The following is a 27,811-nucleotide window of genomic DNA, read 5'->3' as shown; positions in this document are numbered from 1 at the left end:
TCCCTTCCACTCCACTCCAAGATGTCTGATTCATCTTCCCAAGGGCAGCTGTGTAACCAGAGGTAGACCGAGCACACCTGAGTGGGAAGGAGTGTGTCTGATTGACTACTATGGGAATGTATGTTGAGGGTTCTCTCATTCTCTGTATGATGTATTCCTCTGAGTTTCTAGTTTTCTTTTGCTTGTTTCTCATGGCAGGTTTCTGAGTTTCCTTGCATGCCTGATTGCCCTCCTCGGCAAAGGCTCCTTGTTAAGAAGGAGATCCAGGAGCTGTGCACAGGTCTCAGGGGTGGGACGCTTCATTGAGGTCTGGGCGATCTCAATAGGTGTCCCCCCTGGGTCCTGACAGGTGTCCTCTGGCTGGCTGCAGCTTAGACTTCACTGCTGGACTTTGATGGAAGTTTGTGGTATTGAGCACCCCTCCCCCATGGGTTGTGATTCCCCCAGGTACCCTGTCCCTAGTCTAAACTGCAGTCCTCCTGAGGCTGGGGCAGGGCTGTTACGTGAACTTTAAGCCGGTTCTTCCCAGGTTTTGTAGCAGATGCCCCTGCTACATGCAATGGATTATAATTATGCTTTATTTATTTATATTTTTATTTTTTAAGATTTTATTTATTCATGAGAGACACACAGAGAGAGGCAGAGACACAGGCAGAGGGAGAAGCAGGCTCCATGCAGGGAGCCTGACACGGGACTCGATCCCGGGACTCCAGGATCACACCCTGGGCTGAAGGCAGGCGCTAAACCATTGAGCCATCCAGGGATCTCCTATCATTATGCTTTAAATATATTTTAGAAGGAAAATAGTGAAATATTTTATAGGTATATGAACAATACAACTTAATATGTTTAATATCTTTTCCATTCAACAAAAAATTAGATATTTAGAAAATTGAGATAAAATTCACATACCGTAAAATTCACCATTGAAACTATTCTAAGGTTTATATTTCAGTGGGGCTTTTTTGCTTTTTGTTTGTTTAGTATGTTCTTAGTGTTACGCAACCATCACTACTATCTAATTCTTGAATATGGGGGTGGGGGCCTGTACCCATTAGCAGTCAGTCCCTCCTTGTTCCCTCTCATTCCCCAGCCCCTGGCAACCACTATTGTACTTTATGTCTCTGTGGATGTGCCTGTTCTGGACATTTCAGAGAAACAGAATCCTACAGTACGTGGCCTTTTGTGATTGGCTTCTTTCACTTAGCACTCAGGAATTTATTCCTTATTATGGCTGAGGATTGCATTGTATGGGCAGAGCACATTTCTTTTCTCAGTTTATCACTTATTGGCCATTTGGGTTTTTTGCTTTCACGAGTAATGCTGCTATGAAGATTCTTGTACAAGTTTTTGTATGAACATGTGTTTTCAATTTTCTTTTGGGTAGATACCTAGGAGTGGAATTGCTGGGTCGTGGGAACCCTAGTTTAACTTTTTTTTTTTTTTTTTTTTTTTTTAAGATTTATTTGAAAAGGAGCACAACTGGGGAGGAAGGTCAGAGGGTGAGGGAGAAGCAGACTCTCCAGAGAGCAGGGAGTGCAATGTGGGACTCCCAGGACTCTGAGATCATGACCTGAGGTGAAGCAGATGCTTAACCAGCTGAGCCACCCAGGTGCCCCTGGAGTTTCTGTTTAACTTTTTAAGGAGCTGCTGGACTGTTTTCTACAGCAGTTATACCAGCAGTGTACAATGAGTCTAAAGATTTGACATACTACATTGAGAATATATGGAGTAAAAACCACTAAGATACCAATTTATGTATCATCATAAGGTTAAGACTGGGGTTGTAGGGGAAAGAAGCAGCTCTGATGGGTAGGTCCAAGGCTGACATTGAGACCTGCCTCTGGCTCTAAGCTTTGCAGCCAAAACAAAACAAGAAACAGGTCAGTGGTGAAGTCCTTACTGTCATAGATGTATTTCTACAGGAGAAACAAAACTTTTGCTGTGAATTCTATAAAATCTTCTCTTCCATTAGAGAATTATTATGGAGTCATGGAGTGGCTGTTGCCCTCAGCCCCTATTTTATAGCAAACTACTGGTTTCATTATTCTTCACATAGAGTTCTTTGATAAAAGAGTGGAGGTCTTATTATCATTCAGTGAAGGCAGGACCAAAATACATTCCAGGTAGGTGAGTGTGACGTGTTAGAGGACAAAGGAACATGGAGGGTTATGTGCAAATCTTAATTGTAAACTTGGGTTTTGCAGTTAAGTCTCTCTTCTGCCCCTGGAGGAGTGACTCAAGAGCGTGGTCCCTCTCCTGGCTTGGCTCTGGGGCATGTCCTGAGGCCTTAAAGCTGTCCCAGCATTGAGATCTCTGCATAGTAGTTCTCTGCTCAGTTAGATTCACAGAGTGAACCCAGCAGGCTGCAACTGAATATCCAAGCAAACAGGAGTGGGACCTGGTGGGCCTCAGGCAGGTGGTGCCCCAGGGAAATGAGCTTTGGGGATTGCTTAGCTCTAGTCTAGGGAGGACTTTCTCCTGCCATCTTCTGCCTTTCCACTCCATCATTGTCCTTCCTCTTTTCCCTAACATACTATATCTATATTGTGAAATCTCTCTCTGGTCTAGAATATTAGCTTCACAAGAATAGGGAATGTGCTTTATTTGCTGCTCTTGTTTCCAAATGTTGGAGCAGGGCCTAGTGCTCAGTAAATAGCTTTGAATCTTGATTGCTTTTTTCTGGTTAACCTTTTCCTTTCTCCTGAGTGCAGTGCCCCTTCCTTTACATTGGAAACTCCTCTATTCCATGAGGCTCTGGAGGGGCTGCCCAGCCTTCCCAGCCATCTAATGTATCAGGTCATATTAAATGTATTCTGTGAAACCTGAGGACTTAATTATATAATTCTCAAGAGCTTATTACAAACAGCAGCGATATGATGCTTAGCTTTCCACACTGGCTCCCCTTGGAGAGCTACGGATAGCTCTCAGCTGCTAATTTCTCTTTTAACTCCCATATTTTCATTTTTCACTGTTTTAGTATTTTCTACTTACAGTGATCACATGCTACGTTTGTTACTGAAAGACATTTTGACAGGGGAAAATGTTGTTGATCAAGAGAACTGAAGCCCTTAGCCTCTCTCACCGCAGCAACAGCGTGCCTCTGAGGCAGCTTTGGTTCCTCCCGTGAGCGCCCCATGCAGACACTGCCAGCTCTTGGTACTCTGTTGCCTTTGTCCCCACGTATTTACACTGTTTTTTGTAATTCCTTTATTATCGTTTTAATTGGGGTTTCTGGAAGGAGTGTTGATAAATGTGAGAAAGGAAGCTTCATGTTCTTTTTAAATATAAAAATTGTTTTAGAATTATCACCCTTCCCTTACTTTTTGCATCCTGTTCTTTTCTTCTGGGTTTATGTTCCTGCTACTGTGCCTCTTTTAGCATTTCTTTTGTGGAAGGGATATGTATATTAAACTCTCTTAGTCTTTATCTGAAAATATATTTGGCCTCACGTTTGAATGATAATTTTTTTTTAAGATTTTATTTATTTATTCATGATAGACATAGAGAGAGAGAGGGAGAGAGAGAGAGGCAGAGACACAGGTAGAGGGAGAAGCAGGCTCCATGCTGGGAGCCTGACACAGGACTCGATCCCGGGACTCCGGGATCGTGCCCTAGGCCAAAGGCAGGCGCCAAACCACTGAGCCACCCAGGGATCCCCTTGAATGATAATTTGAATGGGAAATTATTTTCCCTTAACATATTAAAGAGCCTCCACCATCTACATCTATCTGTTGAGGTTGAATAAGGGTCTGTGCTACTATTTCTCTTCTTGTGGTGAAGTCTGGCAGTTAGCTAATTCTTTTTTTTCTAATATATATTTTTAAAGATTTTATTTATTTATTCATGAGAGACACAGAGAGAGGCAGAGACACAGGCAGAGGGAGAAGCAGGCTCCATGCTGGGAGCCCGACGTGGGACTTGATCCTGGGTCTCCAGGATCAGGCCCTGGGCCAAAGGCGGCACTAAACCACTGAGCCACTCGGGCTGCCCAGTTAGCTAATTCTTATGGGTTTTAAGATTTTCTTTTCTTTCTTTTTTTTTTTTTTTAAGATTTTATTTAATTTTTCATGAGACATACACACACGCACAGAGGCAGAGACATAGGCAGAGGGAGGGAGAAGCAGGCTCCATGCAGGAAGCCCGATGTGGGATTCAATCCTGGGACCCCAGGATCACACCCTGAGCCAAAGGCAGATGCTCAACTGCTGAGCCACCCGGATGTCCCTAAGATTTCTTTTTATCCTTCATGTTCTGTAGTTTCATTATGATATATCTAAATATTGATTTTTTAAATTTATCTTGCTCAGAACATTGGGTACTCTTAATCTGAATACATGATTTCCTTTCATCTCTGGAAAAATTTCCATCATTGTCCCTTTGAAATTGCCTTTCCTCCATCCTCCTTAGTCTCTCCTAGAACTCCATTGAAATGTAAGCTCCTTGAGGGCAGAGTGTCATTTCCTTTTTTTGGTGGCAACATACACATGACATAATATTTACTGTTTTAACTATTTTTGGGTGTGCAGTTCAGTGGTATTAAGTACATTCACACTGTTATGTGAGCATTACCACCATCCATCTGCAGAACTTTTTCATCTTCCCAGATTGAAACTCTGTCCTCATTAAACACTAACTCTGTATTCCTCCTCCCACTCTCTTGCAACCACCATTCTTTTTGTCTCTGTGAATTTGATTACTCTAGATACTTCATATAAGTGGAATCCTATAGTATTTGTCCTCTTATAACTGGCTTCTTTCACCTAACATAATGTTTTCAAGATCCATCCATGTTGTAGCATAAAGGAATTTGTTACTTTTTAAGGCTGGATAATTTCTACTGTATGTATATACCACGTTTTGTCTGTCTATTCCTCTTTTGATGGATACTTGGGTTGCTTCCATCTTTTGGGTATTATGAATAATGCTGCTTATGATTTGTTGGAATACAAACACCTGTTTGAGTCACTGCTTTAAATTCTTTTTTTTTTTTTTAAAGATTTTATTTACTTATTCATGAGAGAGGCAGAGAGAGAGGCAGAGACAGGCAGAGGGAGAAGCAGGCTCCATGCAGGGAGCCGACATGGGATGCCATCCCAGGTCTCCAGGATCATACCGCAGGCTGCAGGCGGCACTAAACCGCTGTGCCACCGGGGCTGCCCTCTGCTTTAAATTCTTTTGGATGGGTAGAATTTATTTTTTGGAGCATTTTTAGATTCACTGCAAAACTGAGGGGAAGGTACAGAGATTTCCTGTATATCCCCCACCCTCCACCCTGCACCTCCCCTGCATAGCCTCCTCTGTGTCAACATTCTCCGCCAAAGTGGTACCTCTGTACAATTGATGAACCTGCACTGACATATCATAATCACCAGAGTTCATAGTTTACATCGGGGTTCGCTCTTGATGATGTATGTTCCATGGTTTTGGACAAATGTATAATGACAGGCAGATATCCACCATTGTAGTATCATACAAAGTACTTTCTTTGCTGTAAAAATCCTCTGTTTTGCCTATTCATTCCTCTCTCCTTCTAGCAACTACTGATGTTTTTACTGTTTCTGTAGTTTCACCTTTTCTAGAATGTCCTATGGTTGCAATCATACAGTGTGTAGTCTTTTTTTTTTTTTTTTCAGTAAGTAGTAATATGCATGTAGGGTTCTTCCATGTCTTTTCATGGCTTGATAGTTGTTGCTTTTTAGCATGAGTAACATTCCATTATCTGGATGGTCCACAGTATATCTATTCATCTACTGAAGGATATCTTGGTTGTTTCCAAGTTTTGGCAATTACGAATAAAAGCTGGTATAAACATCTGTGTACTGATTTTTATGTGGATGTAAGTTTTTAAATCCTCTGGGTAAATACCAAGGAGTGAGATTGTTATTTCTTATGGTAAGAGAATGTTTAGTTTTGTAAGAAACCACAAAGTTATCTTCCAAAGTGGCTGAAACATTTTGCATTCCCACCAGCAGTAAATGAAAGTTCTCCTTGCTCCATACATATCCTCACTGGCATTTGATATTGTCATTATTCCCGATTGTGGCCATTTGAATAGGTGTGGAGTTATATCTCATTTAATTTTGCATTTTCCTGGGACACCTGGGTGGCTCAGTGGTTTAGTGCCACCTTCGGCCCAGGGCATGATCCTGGAGACCCGGGATTGAGTCCTGTGTTGGGCTCCCTGCATGGAGCCTGCTTCTCCCTCTGCCTGTATCTCTGCCTCTCTCTCTCTGTGTCTGTCATGAATAAATAAATAAAAAATCTAAAAAAAAAAATTTTTGCATTTTCCTGATGACCTGTGTGTGGCACATGTTTTCATATGCTTATTTGACACCTATATTTCTTTGGTGTCTAATGAGATCTTTGGCCCATGTTTTAGTTGGGTGGTTTATTTTCTTACTGTTGAGTTTTAAGAGTTCTTTTTATATCTTGGTAACAGTCTTTTATCAGATAGGTCACTTGCAAATCTTTTCTCTTAGTCTGGTTTGTCTTCTCAAGAGTGATTGTCTCCCCCAGTGTTCTCTGATTTCTCACATTCCCCTTAAGAGTGGTCTTTTATCTTTAATTTTGTTAAACTATACATAATATAAATTTTATCTTAATTTTTTTAAATGTATGGTTCAGTGGTGTTAAGTACATTCTCATTGTGCAGCTGTCCCCACATCCATCCCCAGAACTCCTCATCTCGTGAATCTGAAACTTATACCTATTAAACACCAACTCCCTATTTCCCCCTACCCCTCGCCTGAGGTTCCCACCATCGACCTTCTCTCTCCACAGATCTGTCTCCTCTAGGGACCTCATGTAAGTGGGATCCTATGGAATTTGTCCTTCTGTGACTTGGTCACTTCTCTGAGCACAATGTCCTCCAGGTTCATCCAGGTGGTGGCAGGTGGCAGAGTGTCCTTCCTGTTTCAGGCTGAATAACATTTCATCGTGTGGTTGGACCACATTTTGCTTATCCATTCATTGATTGATGGACACTTGGGTTCTTCTGTGTCTTAGCTGCTGTGAAGAGTGCTGTTGTGAACATGGGGAGGCAGGCATCTCCTTGAGACCCTGCTTTCAGTTCCTTTGGATACATACCCAGATGTGGAATTGTTGGGTCATATGGTGGTTCTTTTTTTTTTTTTTTTTTTTTTTTTAGAGATTTTATTTATTTATTCATGAGAGACAGAGAGAGAGAGAGAGAGAGGCAGAGACAGGCAGAGGGAGAAGCAGGCTCCATGCAGGGAGCCTGATGTGGGACTCGATCCTGGGTCTCCAGGATCACACCCTGGGCTGCAGGCGGCGCTAAACCGCTGCGCCACTGGGGCTGCCCGCTATTGGCTATTTTAATGTTTCTGAAGAAATGTCTATTCTAATCCTTTGCTTATATGTGAATCGGATTTTGTTTCTTTGTTGTTGAATTTATGTCATTCATTTTTGCAGCTTTAAAGTTAATAATTGGTTCAGATGTAACACATTGTCATTTCTTTTTATATCCAACTCAGATATGTACTTTATTGATTGAATTAGTATTAATAGAGGAGTGGTCTTGGCTTTATATTGGTTTCCAGGTTTTATGATAATTTATTATTGTTTAGATAAATAGTGATTGCTTATTTCAGCATGATTTTCAGAAATCATATTTTATACTACCAGTTTATTTTTTAGGCCTGTGGGAAGAAGGAAAAAAATAGAACTATTCTTCTTTGGCATCATGAAACTTGGGAATATAAATTGGTCCATGGAGCAATTGAAATTAGAACACATTAAGAATATATTAGTGATACAGATTAGAGTAGATGCTAATTTAAATATTAATTGGAGAGCTCACAAAACAGAAAAACTCATGTGTTTTGGAGGGAAAAATGAGTTCAGGTGGTTTGAGTCTGATGTGTGGGACTCAATCCCGGGTCTCCAGGATCATGCTTTGGGCTGAAGGTGGCACTAAACTTCTGGGCCACCGGGGCTGCCCTTATATGGTAGTTCTATCTTTAATTTTGTGAGGGATTTTCATATTGTTTTCCATGACGGCTGCACCATTTTGCACTTGTATTGACATTGCACAGGGTTCCAATTTCTCCACATCCTCACCAACACTTGTTACTTCATGATATTTTTGAGAGTAGCCATCCTACTGGGTGTGATGTAGGATCTCACTTTGGTTTTGATCTTAAAGTGATGTGTTGGTTTGTTTTTTGTCCAGCAGCTGGAATCTTGTTTCAGTTATTTTATAAACTGGGCTTCTTGGACTCTATCCCATATATGTATCTACCTGGAATTTGGGCACGGTTTATTTATTTATTTATTTTTAAAAAGATTTTATTTATTTATTCATGAGAGACACACAGAGAGAGGCAGAGACACGGGCAAGGCAGAGGGAGAAGCAGGCTCCATGCAGGGAGCCCAACGCGGGACCCGATCCCAGGACTCCAGGATCACGCCCTGAGCCAAAGGCAGACGCCAAAGGCAGACGCTGAGCCACCCAGGGATCCCCTGGGCACGGTTTCTATGCAGAATGGCTCTCTTCTATTAGTTTTACTTTTTTTTTTTTTTTTTTAAAGATTTGTAGTTATTTAAGAGAGAGTGGGGGAGAGGGAGAGGGCAAAGCAGACTCCTTGCTGAGTGGAGAGCCTGACGGACGTGAGGCTTGATCCCGGGACCCTGGGATCATGACCTGAGCCAAAGGCAGATCCTGCACCCACTGAGCCACCTAGGTGCCCCGAAGTTTTACTTCTTGTACAGCTGTTCCTGTTGCCTCAAACTCTCCTTAGGCACAAAACTGAAAGCCGGCACGCTCTCCTGGCACTTTCCTCCAGGAGCTGACTCCCATTGATTTTCTTCCTGCTTTCAGTCTCTCTTCATGTCTTCAAGTAATTGTTTTTTATATTTTTACCCAGTTAATGTGACTTGAGTTGTAATAATTTACATAAAAAAAATACCATGTGAGTAAAAGTGCGTGCTATCCCACAAGTTCCATGTCAGGAGGCTACTGGGTGCGCAGGACACTCCCTGGAGCTCGGGCTGCTTCATGTGCTCCTTTTTCCCCCATGTCTCTCCAGTGAGGTCTATGTTCCTTATTGCTGCACCTCAGATTTCTCCACCTTGGCACTGTTGGCATTTTGGCCAGATAGTTTTCTGATATGGAGGCGGTCCTGTGGGTCAAAGCGTATTTAACAAGCTTCTTGACCCTCCCCAGTAGAGGCCAGTAACAGCTCCCTAGTGGTAGCAATCACACAGTGTTTCCAGACCATGCTAAGTGTCCCTGGGAAATAGAGGCTTCCACAGTTGAGAACTGCTGCTGTGCATGTGTGGACCTCTCTGCTCTGTGCTCTCAGCTTCTCGCTGGTGTCCCATGAGCTGGTGCTGCCGTCTTGGGTGGGGGGCTCTCACTGGTAGCTGACAAAATGCCATCTTGGTGAATGTCTTCCTAGCTGGAATGGGTGCCTGCCTGTCCCTGGTTACTAGCTGTCCTTTGGGTTTCAGTGCCATCATTGGTGTCCCCAAGAGAGGACTATAGCTGTACAGTAAGGACCCCAATCATCACACATAACGTAACCTAAAGGGTCTTCCTAAAATTGCCCCCTGCTGCCCTTGGGCCTCAAGTGGCCAGCGTGGCCAAAGGCAAGTAGTGCATGTTATGGCTCAGTGGTGTTGACCTTGCTAGTTAATCTTCAGGAGATAGCTGAAGAGAATTTACCATTCCTGCAATGCTTCTTGTCAATAAGCAGTTAGTTTGGGCCTGGGCAAGGACAGGGTAGAAGACAGAGATTAAATGACTAGTCAGAGTGTAAACCAGAACTGACTCATTTTTTAACTGCCCCCACCATTAATCTGGAGCTAATGGTGTGGCAGGGACTGGGAGATCTGGTTTTCTGTTGTGCTGATTAGTAACCTTGGGCATGTGGCTGAACCTCTGCCTGGAGTCCTCAGCTGTGCCCAGGGGAACTTTGTTTTTGAGCTTTTCCCTCTGTCCTTTTACAAAGGCCTTGTGTTAGCTGCCCCAGGCACATGTACTAGTGGTGATCTCCCCATTTCAGCAGTGGTTGAGCCAACTGAATCACGTGTCCACGGCCACATTCATTGCTAGTTGGTGGTGGTGGTGGTGCGACTCGGCGGCCTGACTTTTGTGTTCTCCTTAAAAATTATCCTTGTTCCTTTCCTTTCAGTTTTATCATTTTGTGATTCTGTCTCATTTTTGAAGTATTAGAACTGCCTTCTGTGACCTAAATGATTATGTAAATATCATAAATTGCCTTGAAACAAATAACCACACAAAGCTGTAGAGGTATTGGCATACTTAAGTTAGGTTTTAAACATTATGTTTCTTTTTATTTTTGTTTTTCTAATACTGTAGTGTTCTAAGAACAGAAGCATCTGGGCTGAATGGAATTTAGCATCAAAAAAATCCTCTTTCTGTTCAGAAAGTTGTAGAGTGCATAAAGATGAAGCAGGCACCAGAAATCCTTGGCAATACAAACGGAAAGACTCAGAACTGTGAAGTGAATCGTGAATGTTCTGTATTCCTCAGCAAAGCCCACCTCTCTACCAGTCTGCAGGAGGGGGTCATGCAAAAATTTAATGGCCACGATGCCCTTCCCTTTATTCCATCTGAGAAGCTGAAAGATCTAACTTCCCGTGTATTTAATGGAGAACCTGGTGCTCATGATGCCAAATTACGTTTTGAGTCACAGGAAGGGAAAGGACTTGGGACACCGCCTAACACCACCCCTATCAAAAATGGCTCTCCGGAGATTAAGCTGAAGATCACCAAAACATACATGAATGGGAAACCTCTCTTTGAATCTTCAATTTGTGGTGACGGTGCTGCTGCTGTATCCCAGTCAGAAGAAAATGGACAAAAAGCAGAAAATAAAGCAAGAAGGAGCAGGAAGAGAAGCATAAAATACGACTCCTTCCTGGAGCAGGGTCTTGTCGAAGCAGCACTGGTGTCCAAGATCTCAAGTCCCTCAGATAAAAAGGTATCTGTGAAGAGTTGTGGCCAGGGGAGGATCGTGAGGGGGGCCTCTGTGTGTGGGGTCGGGCGGAGGTGAGGAGAGGCTGCCATGCATCTGCTCTCCAGTTCTCCCCGTCTGCCCGTGGCCTGGGCCCCTGCATCAGGATACCCTGACATTGCCCACCTTTGGCCTCTCAGCAGCTGTTGAGCCAGTGGTGAGGCCTGGAGAGGTTAACTAAGTGATCAAGATGAAAGTGGCTCAAGAGGTAAAACCAGTTTCTAAACTCAGGTCTGGCCAGTTCCAGAGCCCTTGATCTTTAGACTGTACTCTTTTTCACTGATCTTCTCTCCAGAGACATAATTTAGCCTAATGATAGAGGTGTGTGGGGATCTAGCATCGGGCTTCTTAAATTTGTGCCATGTGAGGAATAGGGAACAAAGCTGTGTTATGCAGGAGTACTCCTGTCCTTCCACATGGTCCTCTGTCCACTTAGCTTGTCTCCTCTACCAGGGGTCCAGCAGATGGTCTGCCTCCTTGAGGACCAAGGTTGTGTTCTTATACCTTCATTTTCTGGGTTCCCAATGCAGAGCCCAGCATTCGGAACACATCTGAGCAAGTGTTCACTCATCAAACACTGGGTGGAAACCCCCAACCTATAGTGAAGGAATGTAGTGGTTTATGTCACTGTATCTTAACGTGGCACTCAGGATGGCCCACTACTTAATTTAAGTCATACAAAACAGTCAGGGAACTCTGGCCTTGGCTGAAGGAACTAGGGGGGTGCCAGGGGCTGGCAGTCTATACAGTCTATATGAACAGAATTTGGAAGGTGCCTGGTGCCTGTTGGTCTTTACCTGAAACTCCAGGTTCACTTGCAGGGGTGGGCAAAGGGAACCTGAAACCGGTTTGGGTTGGAATATTTAGTTTAAAATTACAATTGAGGAATTTTATTTACAACTTTCACAGATAAGAGGGGAAATGGCCACAGTTTCCTTGAAGTCATTAAAATAATGAAAGTTTTTAAGGGTTTGAAAACAGTGTTTTAAGTGCTCAGGAGCTGTTTAGCTTTTGCTAATGTAACTCCTACGGTGAACTTTTTAAAGATCGATTTAGTGAGCTGGGCTGATACAGTGGGTTTTGAAATGCCCATGATTGTAGGGGACCTCACTCTTTCATAAGGGAAGAGGCTGGTGCAAGTTCTTTCCTGCTCTGCTACTTGATTTTGTAAAGACTTGGGTAAAATTCCTGAATTTTGACTCTCCATCTTCAGTATGGAGGTGATACTACTCATCTTTATGGGGCTGTCGTGTGGCTTAGATGACAAAAAATATAAAACTGGGATACCGTGGAGTAATCAGCTGGCGTTTTTTGAGGTACTCTACCTATTATTACACCAAGCATATCCCGCAAAGAAGAATACTTCTGATAGAATAAATAAAATTATTCTGTAATGCAGTGTGTAATGTGGCAGCTCTAGGCCAGCCCTTACCACCATGCACACTAATCCTTTTAACAACCAGTGAGATTTCAAATCTGCTGTCCTTGGTTTACAGATGAGTAAACTGAAGCCCAAACCAATTAAGCTTTTTGCCCAAGTATGTAGAGCTCTTAAGAGAAAGCTGGGGAATTCACACCCAAGAGGGGGCTATGCTGACTGTGCTTGTCCCACTGGAGGGCAGAACTGAGAGGGGTGTGTGGTGATAGTGGCCCTGGTCGGGTCTTCAGACTCCTAAAGTCACTTGTGTTCTCAGGTGGAGAAACAAGCTTACAGCCCCAGGACTCAGATCAACAAATGAGGCTGAGACCTGTGGCCACGCCTTCCTGATGTCCTTGTCACTCTGGGCCCTTTCCTGCGAGTGATGCATGTGCTCCAGAGAAATGACAGATACATGGCTGGGGAGTGGGAGGGTCAGAATATGGATTTGATCTATGAAAATTCTTTTTGGACTAAGTGAATAAAGCACCATTAAAGACCATCTACCAGGCCAAGGAAATCAATTTATGTAGGTTCATAATGTTGATTACCTACTGTGTGTGCCAGGCACTGTGCTAATTCTTTAGCTAGAGCAAGGGACAATTTTGATGAAGTGATAGCAGGGGAAGCATGTTCCTTTTTTTTTTTTTTTTTTTTTAAGATTTTATTTATTTGAGAGAGAGTATGAGTGGCAGGAAGGGGCAGAGGGAGAGGGAGAAGCCGACTCCCCGCTGAGTAGGGAGCCCATGTCAGCCTGGATCCCAGGACCCCCTGGAGATCATGACCTGAGCTGAAGTCAGTTGCTTATTAATCAGCCTGAGCCACCCATGTGCCCCCAGTATGCTCCTCCTTTAGGGGTGTGTGTGTGTGTGTGTGTGTGTGTGTGTGTGTGTGTGTGTGTGTTTTAAACCTATAGTCTGATTAATCTGTGGATAGAAGGCTGGGTTTAGAAGTACTTATTGGATGTGTTAGTATGTCTTTTGTTCATTTTCAGATTGCAGCTAAGAAAGAGTCCTGTCCAAATACTGGCAGAGATAAAGACCACCTGTTGAAATATAATGTCGGTGATTTGGTGTGGTCCAAAGTGTCCGGTTACCCTTGGTGGCCATGCATGGTTTCTGCTGATCCACTCCTTCACAACTATACCAAACTTAAAGGTATTGTGTTTATGGATTATTTTTCCATCTTTCCCTTTCTGCACTTACTCTTTCTAATGTGCAAACTTTTTTTTGTTTTTACTTTTCCATAGCCCTACGATGGTTCTTTCTTTTTTTTTTCCTATTTAAAAAAATTGTGCTAAAATACACATAAACTCTACCATCTAGACCTTTTTTTTTTTCCCCATCTTGACCATTTTTAAAGGCACAGCTCAGTCGTATAAACATTTTCACATTGTTGTATGGTCATCACCACCATCCATCCCAGGACTCACTCATCTTGTGAATCTGAACCTCGGTGCCCATTCCTGCTCCTCCCAACCCTTGGCACCCACCGTTCTATTGTCTGTCTACTTTTTGTAGTTTTGGTTTGCAATTTCCTAAGGATTAGTGATGCTGAGTGTCTTTTCTTGTGCTATTGGCCATTTTTTTTTTTTTTTAATTTTTATTTATTTATGATAGTCACAGAGAGAGAGAGAGGCAGAGACACAGGCAGAGGGAGAAGCAGGCTCCATGCACCGGGAGCCCGACGTGGGATTCGATCCCGGGTCTCCAGGATCGCGCCCTGGGCCAAAGGCAGGCGCCAAACCGCTGCGCCACCCAGGGATCCCTTGGCCATTTTTTTTTTAAAGATTTTATTTATTTATTCATGAGAGACACAGAGAGAGAGAGAGAGAGAGGCAGAGACAGGCAGAGAGAGAAGCAGGCTCCATGCAGGGAGCCTGATGTGGGACTCGATCCTGGGTCTCCAGGATCACACCCTGGGCTGCAGGCGGCGCTAAACCGCTGCGCCACTGGGGCTGCCCGCTATTGGCCATTTTAATGTTTCTGAAGAAATGTCTATTCTAATCCTTTGCTTATATGTGAATCGGATTTTGTTTCTTTGTTGTTGAATTTATGTCATTCATTTTTGCAGCTTTAAAGTTAATAATTGGTTCAGATGTAACACATTGTCATTTCTTTTTATATCCAACTCAGATATGTACTTTATTGATTGAATTAGTATTAATAGAGGAGTGGTCTTGGCTTTATATTGGTTTCCAGGTTTTATGATAATTTATTATTGTTTAGATAAATAGTGATTGCTTATTTCAGCATGATTTTCAGAAATCATATTTTATACTACCAGTTTATTTTTTAGGCCTGTGGGAAGAAGGAAAAAAAATAGAACTATTCTTCTTTGGCATCATGAAACTTGGGAATATAAATTGGTCCATAGAGCAATTGAAATTAGAACACATTAAGAATATATTAGTGATACAGATTAGAGTAGATGCTAATTTAAATATTAATTGGAGAGCTCACAAAACAGAAAAACTCATGTGTTTTGGAGGGAAAAATGAGTTCAGGTGGTTTGAGATTCTTGTAGAAAGTTCTTCCAGAGTAGAGTTTGAATTCAGTTTGAGGAAGGTGATAGATGGTGAGCACAGTGTTGGAGCTGAGCCAAGGTAGTGCCCAACTGATCTTTGCACCCTTAAAAGGTGTGGTGACTAGAGCTGTGGGCTGGGCCAGGCGGCCTTCCCAACCCTCTAGTACTGCTGATCAGTCAGCCTTATAGGACATCTTAGGGGTATGTGAGTACATGTCCCCTCCTGTTCTTTGACTGGAGGCCTGAGCTCTCACAGGAGCAGCATTGCTGCTCTCACTATAGGTTGGGGTGCTATTGGCTTGCTGTGTATGTGAAGCAGATGGCTGCTGGGGATGGGGTACAGGGGAACCTCTCTGGTAAACAGCCTTGAGAGGAGATGGGTTCAGGATGAAGGGGACTATGCTTGAGTCCTGAGTGCCTCTGTCTGAGTCCTGCCCACCTTCCTGCCCCCAGGGGTGGTTAGACTCTGCCTCAAGGTTCAGGAAAGCATATCTGCTTACGATGTGTGGTGGCCAGAGAAGACCCTTTGGGGTGGCTTTAGCTCTGACTTCATGGAGGACCTTTGGCATCCTCAGCTTGATGGAATTGGGGAGTCCCTTCCATGAGGCTTAGGGACCCCAGGATGTACCCCAGAGGATTCTAGACTTGGTCAAGTATGAAAAAAACTATCAGTTGAGACAGAGGCTGGGCAGGCACACTGATGTGCCTGAGTGCTGCTGGTTCCTTCCCAGCTCCTCTAAAACCATGCCGCAAAGCAAAGTGGGAGTCAGTGTGGGCATTATGAGTCTCATGCCACTGGTCTTCCTAACCTATCACAAGCAATTCCTTTTTTTTCTTTTTTCTTTTTTTTTTTTAAGCAATTCCTTTTTAATGTCTGAGGGTTCCACTTCGTATGAGGCCCTCTCCCTCTGCCTATGTCTCTGCCTCTCTCTCTCTCTCTCATGAATAAATAAATAAAATCTTAAAAAAAAAATAAAACCAGATATTTTATTGTATCTATCCTATCCCTTTCCCCCAGACACCTCTGGGACTCTTTTCTGAAAACATTCCGGTTTGGCCAGTTATTTCCCTGCAGGATCTTAGTGTTGGGTCATTTACTTTAAATAAATTTGTACCCATTCTTAGTGCCTTTATGTCGCCAGATGTGCCCTGGCTTTCATAGCAGTGCCATCTTGTCATTTGTTTGCTTTGTGAAATATTTTTGTATTATTGCTTGTTCGTTTTTTATTTAAACCCCCCCCCCCCCCAAAAAAAAAAAAACCTTCCCAAGCGCATGGTTCAAAGTAGAACAATGCAGCGGACATCCATGTACCCTCAGCTATATTTGCAAACTTTAAACGTTTTGGTGACCTGCTCCATCTCTTTCTGAATGTGGACACTCTCCTCTTGGCCAACCCATGTGAATGTAGGCTGTAGGTGTCATGGTGCCTCACCCCTAGATGTGCCAGCAGGGATTTTTTAAGAACAAGGACTGCTTTCCACACAACTGAGCACCCAGCCACATGTAGGGAGCACTGTATCAGTGACTCTGCCCCATCATCGTGGCTCTTGCTTAGACTTCCCCAGTAATCTTCAGTATTTTCTCTGTGCCTGTTTTTTCTTCACTCTGGATTGAAAAGGATGCTTGCATTGCATTTAGCTGTCCTGTCTGTTTAGACTTCTGCAGTGTACAACAGCACTTCCTGCCCCAGCCCATTCTCAACTGCTCTAGTCTCTTGTGATCAGATTCAGGTTCACAAGACGATTCAGGAGTACCTCTTGGTGTTCTTGAGGGAAGGGGCTTGAGCTTAGCCCTTCCCTCAATACCTGCCTTCTTGCAATGTGTTTCTCTAGGAATTATTTGGGGACACAGGGAAGGCAGCACTCATAATCACAAGCACATCAACTTCAGAAGACTGGTAATGTGCATTTGAAAAGTAGTCCAAAAGGAAGGGAGCCAGGGTGAATTCTCTAACTGATAGGATAGTCACATGACCTTTGAAAAGAGGAGTCAGAAGAAACAGAATGGGGAGCCGGTGGTGGTAGTGACAGAAGGACGCTCCCTTCAGTTGAATTTCATCAGGAGCTCTTGGGGTCAGCTATCCCACTTCCCAGGAGGTGGTGGCCAATGGAAAATATAGGCCTTTTTTCTCATTAGCGAGTGATCTGTGGCTGTGGTTGGAGATTAGTTTCCCCTGCTAGTCTCACCTCATGGTGTCAGCACTCATGACCCATGGCTCTATAAAATGGTAACTGTTGATTTTTGTCTTGCTTTCTGTGCTTAATTAACTGGTATTTTTCTGTGAAAATGAGCTGCTTCTTAAAAATTTTGTTACATAGTATAGTCCTTACCCTTTTTTTTTTTTCATTTGAGAGTGAGAGAGAATGTACAAGCAGGAGGAGGGGCAGAGGAAGAGGGAGAAGCAGGCTCCCCACCAAGTTGGGAGCATGATGTGGGGCTCAATCTCAGGACCCTGAGACCATGACCTGAGCCAAAGGCAGACATCCAATCATCTGAGCCACCCAGGCTTTCTGTCCTTACTCTTCTAAAAAAATTTTTTTTTAAAAAGATTTTACTTATTTATTCATGAGAGACACAGAGAGAGGCAGAAACACAGGCAGAGGGAGAATCAGGCTCTCTGCTGGGAGCCTGATGTGGGACTCCACCCCAGGACTCCAGGATCATAACGTGAGTCAAAGCAGACACTCAACCACTGAGCTACCCAGACACCTTAACATTTAAAAAAAATTTTTTTTAAATTCACTTTAATTAGCATATAGTGTTTTATTAGTTTCAGAGGTAGAATTTAGTGATTCATCAGTTGCATATAGCACCCAGTGCTCATTCCCTCATATGCTTGTCTCAGTGGCCATCACTCAGTCCCCCAACTCCTTATTCTTACTCATTTTACATTTTTTAAAAAATATTTATTTATTGGGCAGCCCCGGTGGCTCAGTGGTTTAGCGCCGCCTTCCGCCCAGGGTGTGATCCTGGAGACCCAGGATCAAGTCCCATGTCAGGCTCCCTGCATGGAGCCTGCTTCTCCCTCTGCCTGTGTCTCTGCCTCTCTCTCTCTCTCTCTCTCTCTGTGTCCCTCATGAGTAAATAAATAAAATCTTTAAAAAAAATATTTATTTATTTATGATAGACACACGGGGGCAGGGGGGTGTGGAGGCAGAGACAGAGACACAGGCAGAAGGAGAAGCAGGCTCCATGTCGGGAGCCCGACACAGGACTCGATCTCGGGACTTCAGGATCGTGCCCTGGGCCAAAGGCAGGCGCCAAACCGCTGAGCCACCCAGGGATCCCCCTCATTTTTTAAAAAAGATTTTATTTATTTATTCATGAGAAACACAGAGAGAGAGAGGGGCAGAGACACAGGCAGAGGGAGAAGCAGGCTCCATGCAGGGAGCCTGACATGGGACTCGATCCCAGGTCTACAGGATCACGCCCTGGGCTGAAGGTGACGCTAAACCACTGAGCCACCCGGGTTGCCCTCATTTTACATTTTGATGCTCAAATTGTCCCAAATTTAACCAGCAAGAGTCTCATGAGGTCCCTTGAGCAGTGTCCCTTTGACCTCTCATTCGGACTTTGAGCACTTCTTACATGTGGCCCAACAAGATGTTCCTTGCTCATTTTATACTTTGTTTGCCCTAGTCATGGAATCATCCGTTTTCTTGGGAAAAAACTTGGATCTTTTTTAGAAGACCGTGGTGTGTAGAAGCCCAGATCTGGGCCCAGTTGTGTTCATTGCTATGGGAGTCAGAGGATTCACCAGGGATGTGTAAAGTAGCACTCCAGGCAGTCCTGAGACTTGGCTCCAAACAGCAGCTCTATAGTGGGTGGGAGTGACATGGTAAGGGGTGGGTGTGCTTTGGGAGTTTAGGTGTCTGTGTTGGGCCCAGGGACCTGAAGAAGGGGTGGCTTCTGGCACAGAGCTGGTTGAACATGGGGGCCTTGTGAAGTGGGCATTTTCTTTTACAACTGCCTCACCCTACCCCCTACCCAGATTTTCTCTCCTTCTTTTTTTTTTTTTTTTTGTGTGTGTGTGTGTGTGTGTACTTCTTTTGTTTTCTTTTTAACTTATCATGCTTGGATTTATAGATGTGCTTGAATTTGGATCTTAGTAATGTACTTAGACTTTAAAAATTGAAGTATAATCTACATGCAGAAAAGAATACACCTCCATAGGCTGCAGCTCAATCCAGACTCTTTTGAAAGTTCAAATTTCCTTTGAAAAGCTAAGTTAATGAAAGCTTTAGTAGCATTTTTGTGATATATAGTAAGCATAACTTGTCTTGCTTGCTATCTACAAGGGCATCCAGATGGATGAGCAGCTTTGAGACCTGACTCTATAAGTTGGAAACAGAAATAAATGTATGTCTTAGATATGGTACTGTGAAGAAAACTGAATTCTGTTGCATCTGGGAGCTTCACCATCTTCTTGTACACCTTTATCTCACTAGTCTTCTCATCAGATAACTGGGGAAATTTTTGTCCCTTTTTCTGTTATGGAAGGGAACCCTCATTGCCTTATTTCTAAATTCCAACATTTTCTAAAACTATTACAGGTCATCTGGCTTTCTTATATCTTGGGTTATTTGATAGTATAATCTTCTCACTGATTTTTTCCTTTTTTGCTTCTCTCAGTACTAAGTGAGGTTGTGTTAAAATCACCCACTGTGATAATGAATGTGCCTATTGTGGGGATCCCTGGGTGGCTCCACGGTTTAGCACCTGCCTTTGGCCCAGGGCATGATCCTGGGATCCTGGGATTGAGTCCCGCATCGGGCTTCCTGCCTGGAGCCTGCTTCTCTCTCTGCCACCCCCCCCCCCCCCCCCGTGTCTCTGATGAATAAATAAATCTTTAAAAAAAATGAATGTGCCTATTTTTTTGCCATATCGCGTTTCTGCTTTACCTATTTTGGTGCTCTAGTGCCCCCCAGGGGCTAAACCAGGAAATTCAAGCATGATGATACTTGTCCTGTATTTCCTTAGAACTTTGTGAGGTCATGTCCTTGGGATTTTTGTCCCTGTGCTCTATTCTTGCTTCTGTAGACACTTGTCTGCATTTTTTTTTTTTTTATGGCTTCTCTTCCACCCTGGAGCCTTGTCTGTATGGGGTCCATTCTGCATGCATGGGTGACTGCTATTAAAGGATTCTGTAGAATCTGTAGAGAGACTGGCTCAGTCTGGCTCAGAGGCTCAGGGGCCACCTTAAGTCTGCTGGGCCATGATGGGGAGGAAAGGATTGTAGTGAAAAATTAGGTATTTGGGCTATTATTGGTGGAGGAAAGGTTTTCTTAGAAGGGATTGTAAGAACCAACCATGATTGATGAACATCAGAAATCACAGAAGAAATAATTACTAATAAATGGTGGGATAGCTGGTTAATTATGTGGTAAAATAAAACTGAGATTTTCACCTCTCACTTGAACCAAATAAATTTATTTATTTATTTATTTATTTATTTATTTATTTATTTATTTATTTATTTATTTATTTAAAAAGGATTATTTGTTTATTCATGTGAGGCACACAGAGAGAGGCAGAGACATAGGCAGAGGGAGAAGCAGGCTCCCTGAGGAGAGTCCAATGTGGGACTCAATCCGAGGACCCTGGGATCATGCCCTGAGCTAAAGGCAGACGCTCAACCACTGAGCCACCCAAGTGCCTGCCCCTTCTCTGCTTTTCTTCCACCTGACTTATAAGGAGCATTTTTCTGTGTAATTAACTATTTTTAAAAAATAATGTAAGTTCATATAGTGCATCTTATCTTAAGCACTATAACAGATTTTCTTCATTACGCGAATGCTGTGGTGTCGTTTGTAGTCCTTTTCATGACCAAGGAAAGTTCTTTCCAAGTATTAAAGTAATGCAAGAAGTCCCAAATCCCTTAATGTATCTTTGAATTCCAATTTGAATTGTAAAATCAAATCAGTATATGCACTTATAAACAGACCAAATTCTACTGAAAGGTTAACAGTGAAAAATAGTTCAATCTTCTCCTTAGAGCTAATTATTTTTAGCTCTTCCAACATTTGCTTCTAGTTTTAATTACTATCTTTTGATTTAACATTATTCAGATATTTTCTGTTGATTTTTTATTATGGAAAATGAAGCTGGATCTCTTCAATTGTTTCTTTTCTTCCCATCCTCTACATATAATTAACTCTAACTCAGTTTTTTGGTGCTTTTTATTTGTTTTAATTTTTAGCCTACTAGCTAGCCACTCCAGGGGGCAGATTAACTCACTGTTTTTATTACAGCAAACAAGTATTTACATAATTTTGATTATGATTGCAAAATATCATTCAGTGAAAAGCAAAGTGTATTAGTCGCCTTTTCTTTTTTTTGTACAACTTTTTGTTTTTCTTGGAGTTAATTGTTGCCTGCCTGCCTTCTCTCCTTCCTGCCTTCCCTCCTGCCTGCCTGCCCACCTGCTTGCTTTCCTTCCCTCCTTCCTTCCTTCCTTCAGCTCTACACCCAACATGGGGCTTGAACCCATGACCCCAAGATCAAGAGTCACATCCTCCACTGCTGAGCCTGGCAAGCACCCCTGCTTTTCTTTTTATTATTATTTTTTTAAATTTTTATTTATTTGTTCATGAGAGACACAGAGAGAGAGAGGCAGAGACAGGCAGAGAAGCAGGCTCCATGCAGGGAACCCCACATGGGACTCGATTCCGGGTCTCCAGGATCACGCCCTGGGCTGAAGGTGGCGCTAAACCACTGAGCCATCCCGGGCTGCCTGGAAACCTGCGCTTGATTACCATTTTCTTTCCTGCTCCTTGGACCTCATCTTTTTTTTTTTTTTTTTTTTTTTTTTTTTTTAAGATAATTTATTTATTGGGTGCCAGGGTGGCTCAGTCGGTGAACCGTCTGCCTTCAGCTCATGATCCTAGGGTCCTGGAATCAAGTCCTACATTGGGCTTTCTGCTCTGCAGGAAGTCTGCTTCTCCCTCTCATTCTGCCATTCCCCCTGCTTGTGCTCACTTTCTCACTTGCTCTCTCAAATAAGTTTAAAAATCTTTTTAAAAAAGATTATTTATTTAGAGAGATGGTGCATGAGCAGGGGAGTGGCAGAAGGAGAGGGAGAGAGAATCTCAAGCAGACTCTGGGACTGAGCCTGGAGTTGTCTCCTAGAATCTTCCGTTTTCCTCCCTCAATCTGTATCACTGGCACCCTTAATCTTATGCATAGTAGTAATCTTAGACTTTTTAAAAGTGCTTTCCCGGGTTACATGCATTGTTTTCTGTGGCTCTGCACTGTGCTCACTCTTGGTTAGTTTTTCTTTTCTGCTGGAGTATATTTTTGGGATTCTAAGAAAGTGTGCATGGGAGGTAAATTTGATTCCCTGTCATTCAGAGGATTCCACTTTTGTGGTTTGGCTCATAGAATTTTATGTTGAAAATAATTCTTTTCAGAATTTTGAAGGTTTTACATCATTTCCTCCTAGCATCAGGAGTTGTTCTTGAGGGCAGCCCCGGTGGCGCAGCAGTTTAGCGCCTCCTGCAGCCCAGGGTGTGATCCTGGAGACCCGGGATCGAGTCCCACGTCGGGCTCCCGCATGGAGCCTGCTTCTCCCTCTGCCTGTGTCTCTGCCTCTCTCTCTGTGTCTTTCATGAATTAAAAAAAAAAAAAAGAAAGAAAGAAAAAAAAAAGTACTTCACCTTGTTGATTTTTTTTTTTAAAGATTCTATTTATTTCTTCATGAGAGACACACACAGAGATACAGGCAGAGGGAGAAGCAGGCTTCATGCAGGGAGCCCGACTTGGGACTCGATCCTGAGTCTCTAGGATCACTCCCTGGGCTGAAGGCAGGCGTTAAACTGCTGAGCCACCCAGGCTGCCCTTTGAAGTACCTTGTTTTTTTATTTTTTATTTTTTTAAGATTTTATTCATTCAGATACAGACACACACACACACACACAGAGGCAGAAACACAGGCAGAGGGAGAAGCAGACTCCATGCAGAGAGCCTGATGTGGGACTTGATCCCGGGACTTGATCCCAGGACTCCAGGATCACTCCCTGAGCCAAAGGCAGGCACTAAACCACTGAGCCACCCAGGGATCCCCTGAAGTACCTTGTTATCCTACTTTTTGTTCCATGGACATGGAAGCTGCACTTGTCTCTTCCCCCAACAGCTCAAATGTCACAAACATGTGCATTGGTGTGTGTATTAGATGAGACACTTAGGATTGTTTCAGTTCTGAGACATGGTCTTGTGTTTGTTTGTGTGTGTGTGTGTGTGTGTGTGTGTGTGTGTGTGTTTTGACAACTTTCTCTGTTTCTCTCGCTAGAAGAGTAATTACTTGGGTACGGTACTTCCTGGGTTGATCTTATAGGTTGCTTATGGAAGTAGATGTTTTTCATCTTTCTCTTTTTCTTCTTTCTGAGAGATTTTTTTTTTAATTTTTATAATTTGTTTATTCATTCATGAGAGACACAGAAAGAGGCAGAGACATAGACAGAGGGAGAAGTAGGTTCTCTGCAGGGAGCCCAATGTGGGACTCGATCCCAGGACCCTGGGATCACGCCCTAAGCCGAAGGTAGATGCTCAACACTGAGCCACTCAGGTTCCCCTTCTGAGAGATTCTTAACTTACTTTCCAAGATTTCTTGCTATTTTTTTAAATTGTATTTTAAAGTCTCTAATCACTCTTTTTCTCTGTTCTCTTTTAATAGCAAACTAGAGATTTTCTTTATTAGGTGTCCTCTCTTCCTGGAGTTGTGTGTGTGGCCTTGCAGAGACTGCTTATTTCTGTGTATCTTGGATTCATTTATGCTGAGGCTTCCCTGGGTCTTGGGGGTCCTTGACACTGCATTTGTGTTTGAGAGGGCACCACTCAGAACTGCTGCAGCATGTATGTGAGGAGACTCTTAGCTTATTATTATTATTTTTTTCTTAGCTTATTTTAGAGGGTCCAGTTGGTCATTGGCCTTGTAGTTGGGAGGATCTCCAAAAGACTGGAGAAGTTTTTCCTTTGGGGTGTCTTGGTTCTTTAGGAAGTGTTCTTGGATTTCTTGTGGCCAGCATTCTCTATGAAGAAGCAGGGGCTAGCAGTCCTCCCATGGAGATCCCTTTTCCTCCCTCCACTTGACACAGAGATCTGACCTTTTATTATTTATTTATTTATTTTTAAATATTTAATTTTTTTATTCATGAGAGATACAGAGAGAGAGGCAGAGACATAGACAGAGGGAGAAGCAGGCTCCTCACAGGGAGACCATGTGGGACCCGATCCCCAGACCCGGGACCACGCCCTGAGCCAAAGGCAGAAGCTCAAACACTGAGCTATCCAGGCCTTGAGACCATTTTATTATTTTTAATTAAAAAAAAATTCTTTTTTTTTTTTTTTTTAAGTTCAACACACGGCTTGAACTCACAACCCTGAGATCAAGACCTAAGCTGAGATCAAGCAAGAGTCAGATGCTTAACCGACTGAGCTGCCCAGGCACCCTGAGATCTGACTTTTTAACCAGCTTCCTTGTTTTCAACTTTACTCTTTCTAAGCTGAATATGGCACCTCCTCGCTTGGATTTTGGGATCAAGCGTCTCTTTCCTCACCCACCTCCCTTCTGGCTGCACTGTAGGATGTGGCTTCTTCCTTTATTCTAAGAGGAACAGCAGTGGACCTCTTGGGGGGTTACCCTGTTGCCTCATGGCTGCCCTCAGAGGTCATTGGTGTCCTAATTCCCTCTGTGAGCTTTGTGGGTGAGGAACTGGCCCAAGCTTGTCCAGCTGGTAGGTGATGGGTTTGGTTTGGGATTTAAACTTAGGCTGACAACCAGTCTGTCCCCTTCATTGCTGCAGAGTCCCCTCTCTGTTGAATGGCCCCTTTGTTGATATCCTTTCTTGCCTTCTTTTTTTTTTTTTTTTTAAATTTTATTTACTTATGATAGTCACACAGAGAGAGAGAGAGAGGCAGAGATGGCAGAGGGAGAAGCAGGCTCCACGCACCGGGAGCCCGATGTGGGATTCGATCCCGGGTCTCCAGGATCGCGCCCTGGGCCAAAGGCAGGCACCAAACCGCTGCGCCACCCAGGGATCCCTTTTCTTGCCTTCTTTATTTGGTAATCTTTTTAAGTGGATCTTGGAAGGGAGGAGATGTCTACGTCCATTCCTAGTTGAATTTGAATCTTATCTGAGTCCCTGATAAATGCATTTCTTTTCTCCTTGACGTGGAGCATGGTGGGGATAAAAAGAGTAGAACTTTTTTTGAGGTTAACAGACTCAAACAGCACCAAATAAAACAACTTCAAAGCAGCTTCCAGCTTCATATCAGTAATTATTAATAGACTTGCCTAATTTCATCCCAAATTCCAACTTTCAAGTTCTAACATTTTATTTCAAAAACTAGGTCAGAAAAAGAGTGCACGCCAGTATCACGTACAGTTCTTTGGTGATGCCCCAGAAAGAGCTTGGATATTTGAGAAGAGCCTTGTAGCTTTTGAAGGAGAAGGACAGTTTGAAAAATTATGCCAGGAAAGTGCCAAGCAGGCACCCACGAAAGCTGAGAAAATTAAGGTGATAGATGTTCCTTAAGTATAATTTTAGACCAAAACTTTAATTTTATTCTTATTTATCTTATTTTGAAATTATGGTTGCTTGATATATTGTAATGGCTTATTTATGTCTGTCATTGTTTAACTTTGCCCAAGTATGCTGTTATAAAACATGACAAGTTTCATTAGAGACAGTTTTCATTACTCATTTGATGATAGAGGTAATTTGTTTTATAATTTTAATTATTTTGTATATACGAAAATATATAAAATGTTATCTATAATATATAATGTGATGAGAACTGATTTCTAGTTTAAAGAAACAGTTATTATATTGGGCTGAGTACTATATAAAACCTTCAAGTTAATTGGCTTTATAGTGTTTGATTTCTAAATTTATCTGGAATTGTAAAAGTATCTTTCTTTAAAGTGGATTAATTTTTTTGCTTATATAAAGAAATTTACAATGTCATATGTTTTTCTTTTCAGCTGTTGAAACCTATTTCAGGGAAATTGAGGGCCCAGTGGGAAATGGGCATTGTTCAAGCAGAAGAAGCTGCAAGCATGTCCATAGAGGAACGGAAAGCTAAGTTCACTTTTCTCTATGTGGGGGACCAGCTTCACCTCAACCCTCATGTAGCTAAGGAGGCAAGCATTGCTGTGGAGTCTCCGGCACAAGTGGTAGAATCCTCAGGAGTCATTGAAGAAGCTGCTGATAACCCCAAGTCCCTGAGAGAAGAGGGCATTCCCATCAAGAGAAGGCGGAGAGCCAAGCTGTCTGGCTCTGCCGAAAACCAAGAAAGTGAGCCTGGGACAGTAAAGAGTACTCCTCAGAAGGTGGCAGAAGCTGACCCCAAGAGAGGAGTTGGGTGTCCTCCTGGAAGGAAGAAGAGCGTGGCCTCCACTCCACGGAGCAGGAAGGGAGATGCAGCATCCCGGTTTTTGGTCTTCTGTCAGAAGCACAGGGATGAGGTCAGCACTGTGTTGGGTTCTGAGGTGTTGTGTATTTATTCTGGGGATTTCCTGAATTTGAGGGACATCCCTTCAGTGCAGTTCCTCTACTTCTCAACATTATCAGCACAGTCTGTAGTGAGCCTGGCTGAGATTTTAGGTTTAATAAATAAATATTGTTAGGGAACAGTCATTTTCATCCTTGGGTGCAGAGATGCTTGGCTCTGCACTCTTGGTTACAGAAATGTCTCTCCCATGGTGGATGAGAAGATATCAAGGACAGGAACATAACAACAATGAAGGTATTTGAACACTTTTCTTGATTGTCGTCATAGAATAAGGCATCTTTTAGTACATTGTAAAGCTTGATTGTAAAGAACTGAAGGGATTAGGTCTCCGTTTTTTGTTATGTTTGATATTACTTGAAGTGAGTGGGTTGGTAGGGCTTTTCTCAGGTGATGCAATGTGAGAAATCTAGTATGTGATTCACTATGTTGCACATTAAATGATCCTCTCAGTAGATGGAGAAAAGGCATTTGGTAAAATTCATTGCTCTTTTTGTTATTGTTGTTAAGATTTTATTTATTTATTCATGAGAGACACACAGAGAGAGGCAGAGATATAGGCAGAGGGAGAAGCAGGCTCCTCACAGAGAGCCTGATGCAGGACTCGATCCTAAGACCTGGGGTTCACGACCTGAGCCAAAGTAAATGTTCAAGCACTGAGCCACTCAGGTGCCCCAAATTCATTGTTCTTTGATACAAAGTTAGCAAGCCAGAATTAGAAGGTGACTTCTTTACTCTATTGAAAGGTATCAATCAGAAACTTTCAGCAGGCATCATACTTACTGATGAAACTTTAGAAGCATTCTCTTTAAAATTGTGAACAAGACAAGATACCTATCCTTAACCACTTACATTAAGTGTTGTAGAGAAAATAGCCAGTATGCTAAGGTAAGGGAAAGGAATGTTGTTTGCAGAGGTGGGGAAAACTTAAGAGAATCTACAGAAAATCTTTAGAATTAATAAAAGTTCACTAGGACTGCTGGATCGAAGATCAATATACAAGAACAACAATAATGAGGAAACATAATATTAAGACAGAGACCATTTGGGGCACTTGGCTGGCTCAGTTGGTGGAGCATGTGACTCTTGATCTCAGGGTTGTGAGTTTGAGCCCCATGTAGGGTATAGATGTTACTTAAAAATAAAATCTTAAAAAAAAGATACCATTTATGACTGCAACAAAAAAAAATAGGTACCAAGAAAAAAAATATAACAGAATATGTATAACTTGGAGAAAAATAACTCTTAGTATTTTACCAGACCTAAGTAAACAGAAATGTAAACATATAGGAAGGTTCAATATTCTGAAGTTGAAGTTGTCAGTTCTCCTTATATTAAACTATAAATTATGTATAA

At 42.7% G+C, this 27,811-nt stretch overlaps 1 protein-coding gene across 1 annotated transcript in view; it reads left to right on the top strand.

Moving 5' to 3' along the window:
- The first annotated feature begins 10,374 nt into the window (after positions 1-10,374).
- NSD2 (nuclear receptor binding SET domain protein 2) overlaps positions 10,375-27,811 on the top strand; it is a 60,786-nt gene continuing 43,349 nt past the window's right edge. Inside the window, 5 exon segments of the mRNA XM_038533264.1 lie at positions 10,375-10,390; positions 10,393-10,970; positions 13,415-13,577; positions 25,295-25,461; positions 25,929-26,411. Of these exon segments, the coding sequence (XP_038389192.1) occupies positions 10,375-10,390; positions 10,393-10,970; positions 13,415-13,577; positions 25,295-25,461; positions 25,929-26,411 (1,407 nt within the window).

This window comes from Canis lupus, chromosome 3 (assembly GCF_011100685.1).
Source record: "Canis lupus familiaris isolate Mischka breed German Shepherd chromosome 3, alternate assembly UU_Cfam_GSD_1.0, whole genome shotgun sequence".
Classification (NCBI taxonomy): domain Eukaryota; kingdom Metazoa; phylum Chordata; class Mammalia; order Carnivora; family Canidae; genus Canis; species Canis lupus.
Note: the sequence above shows the minus strand (reverse complement) of the source record. Positions and strands in the feature narration are given on the sequence as shown.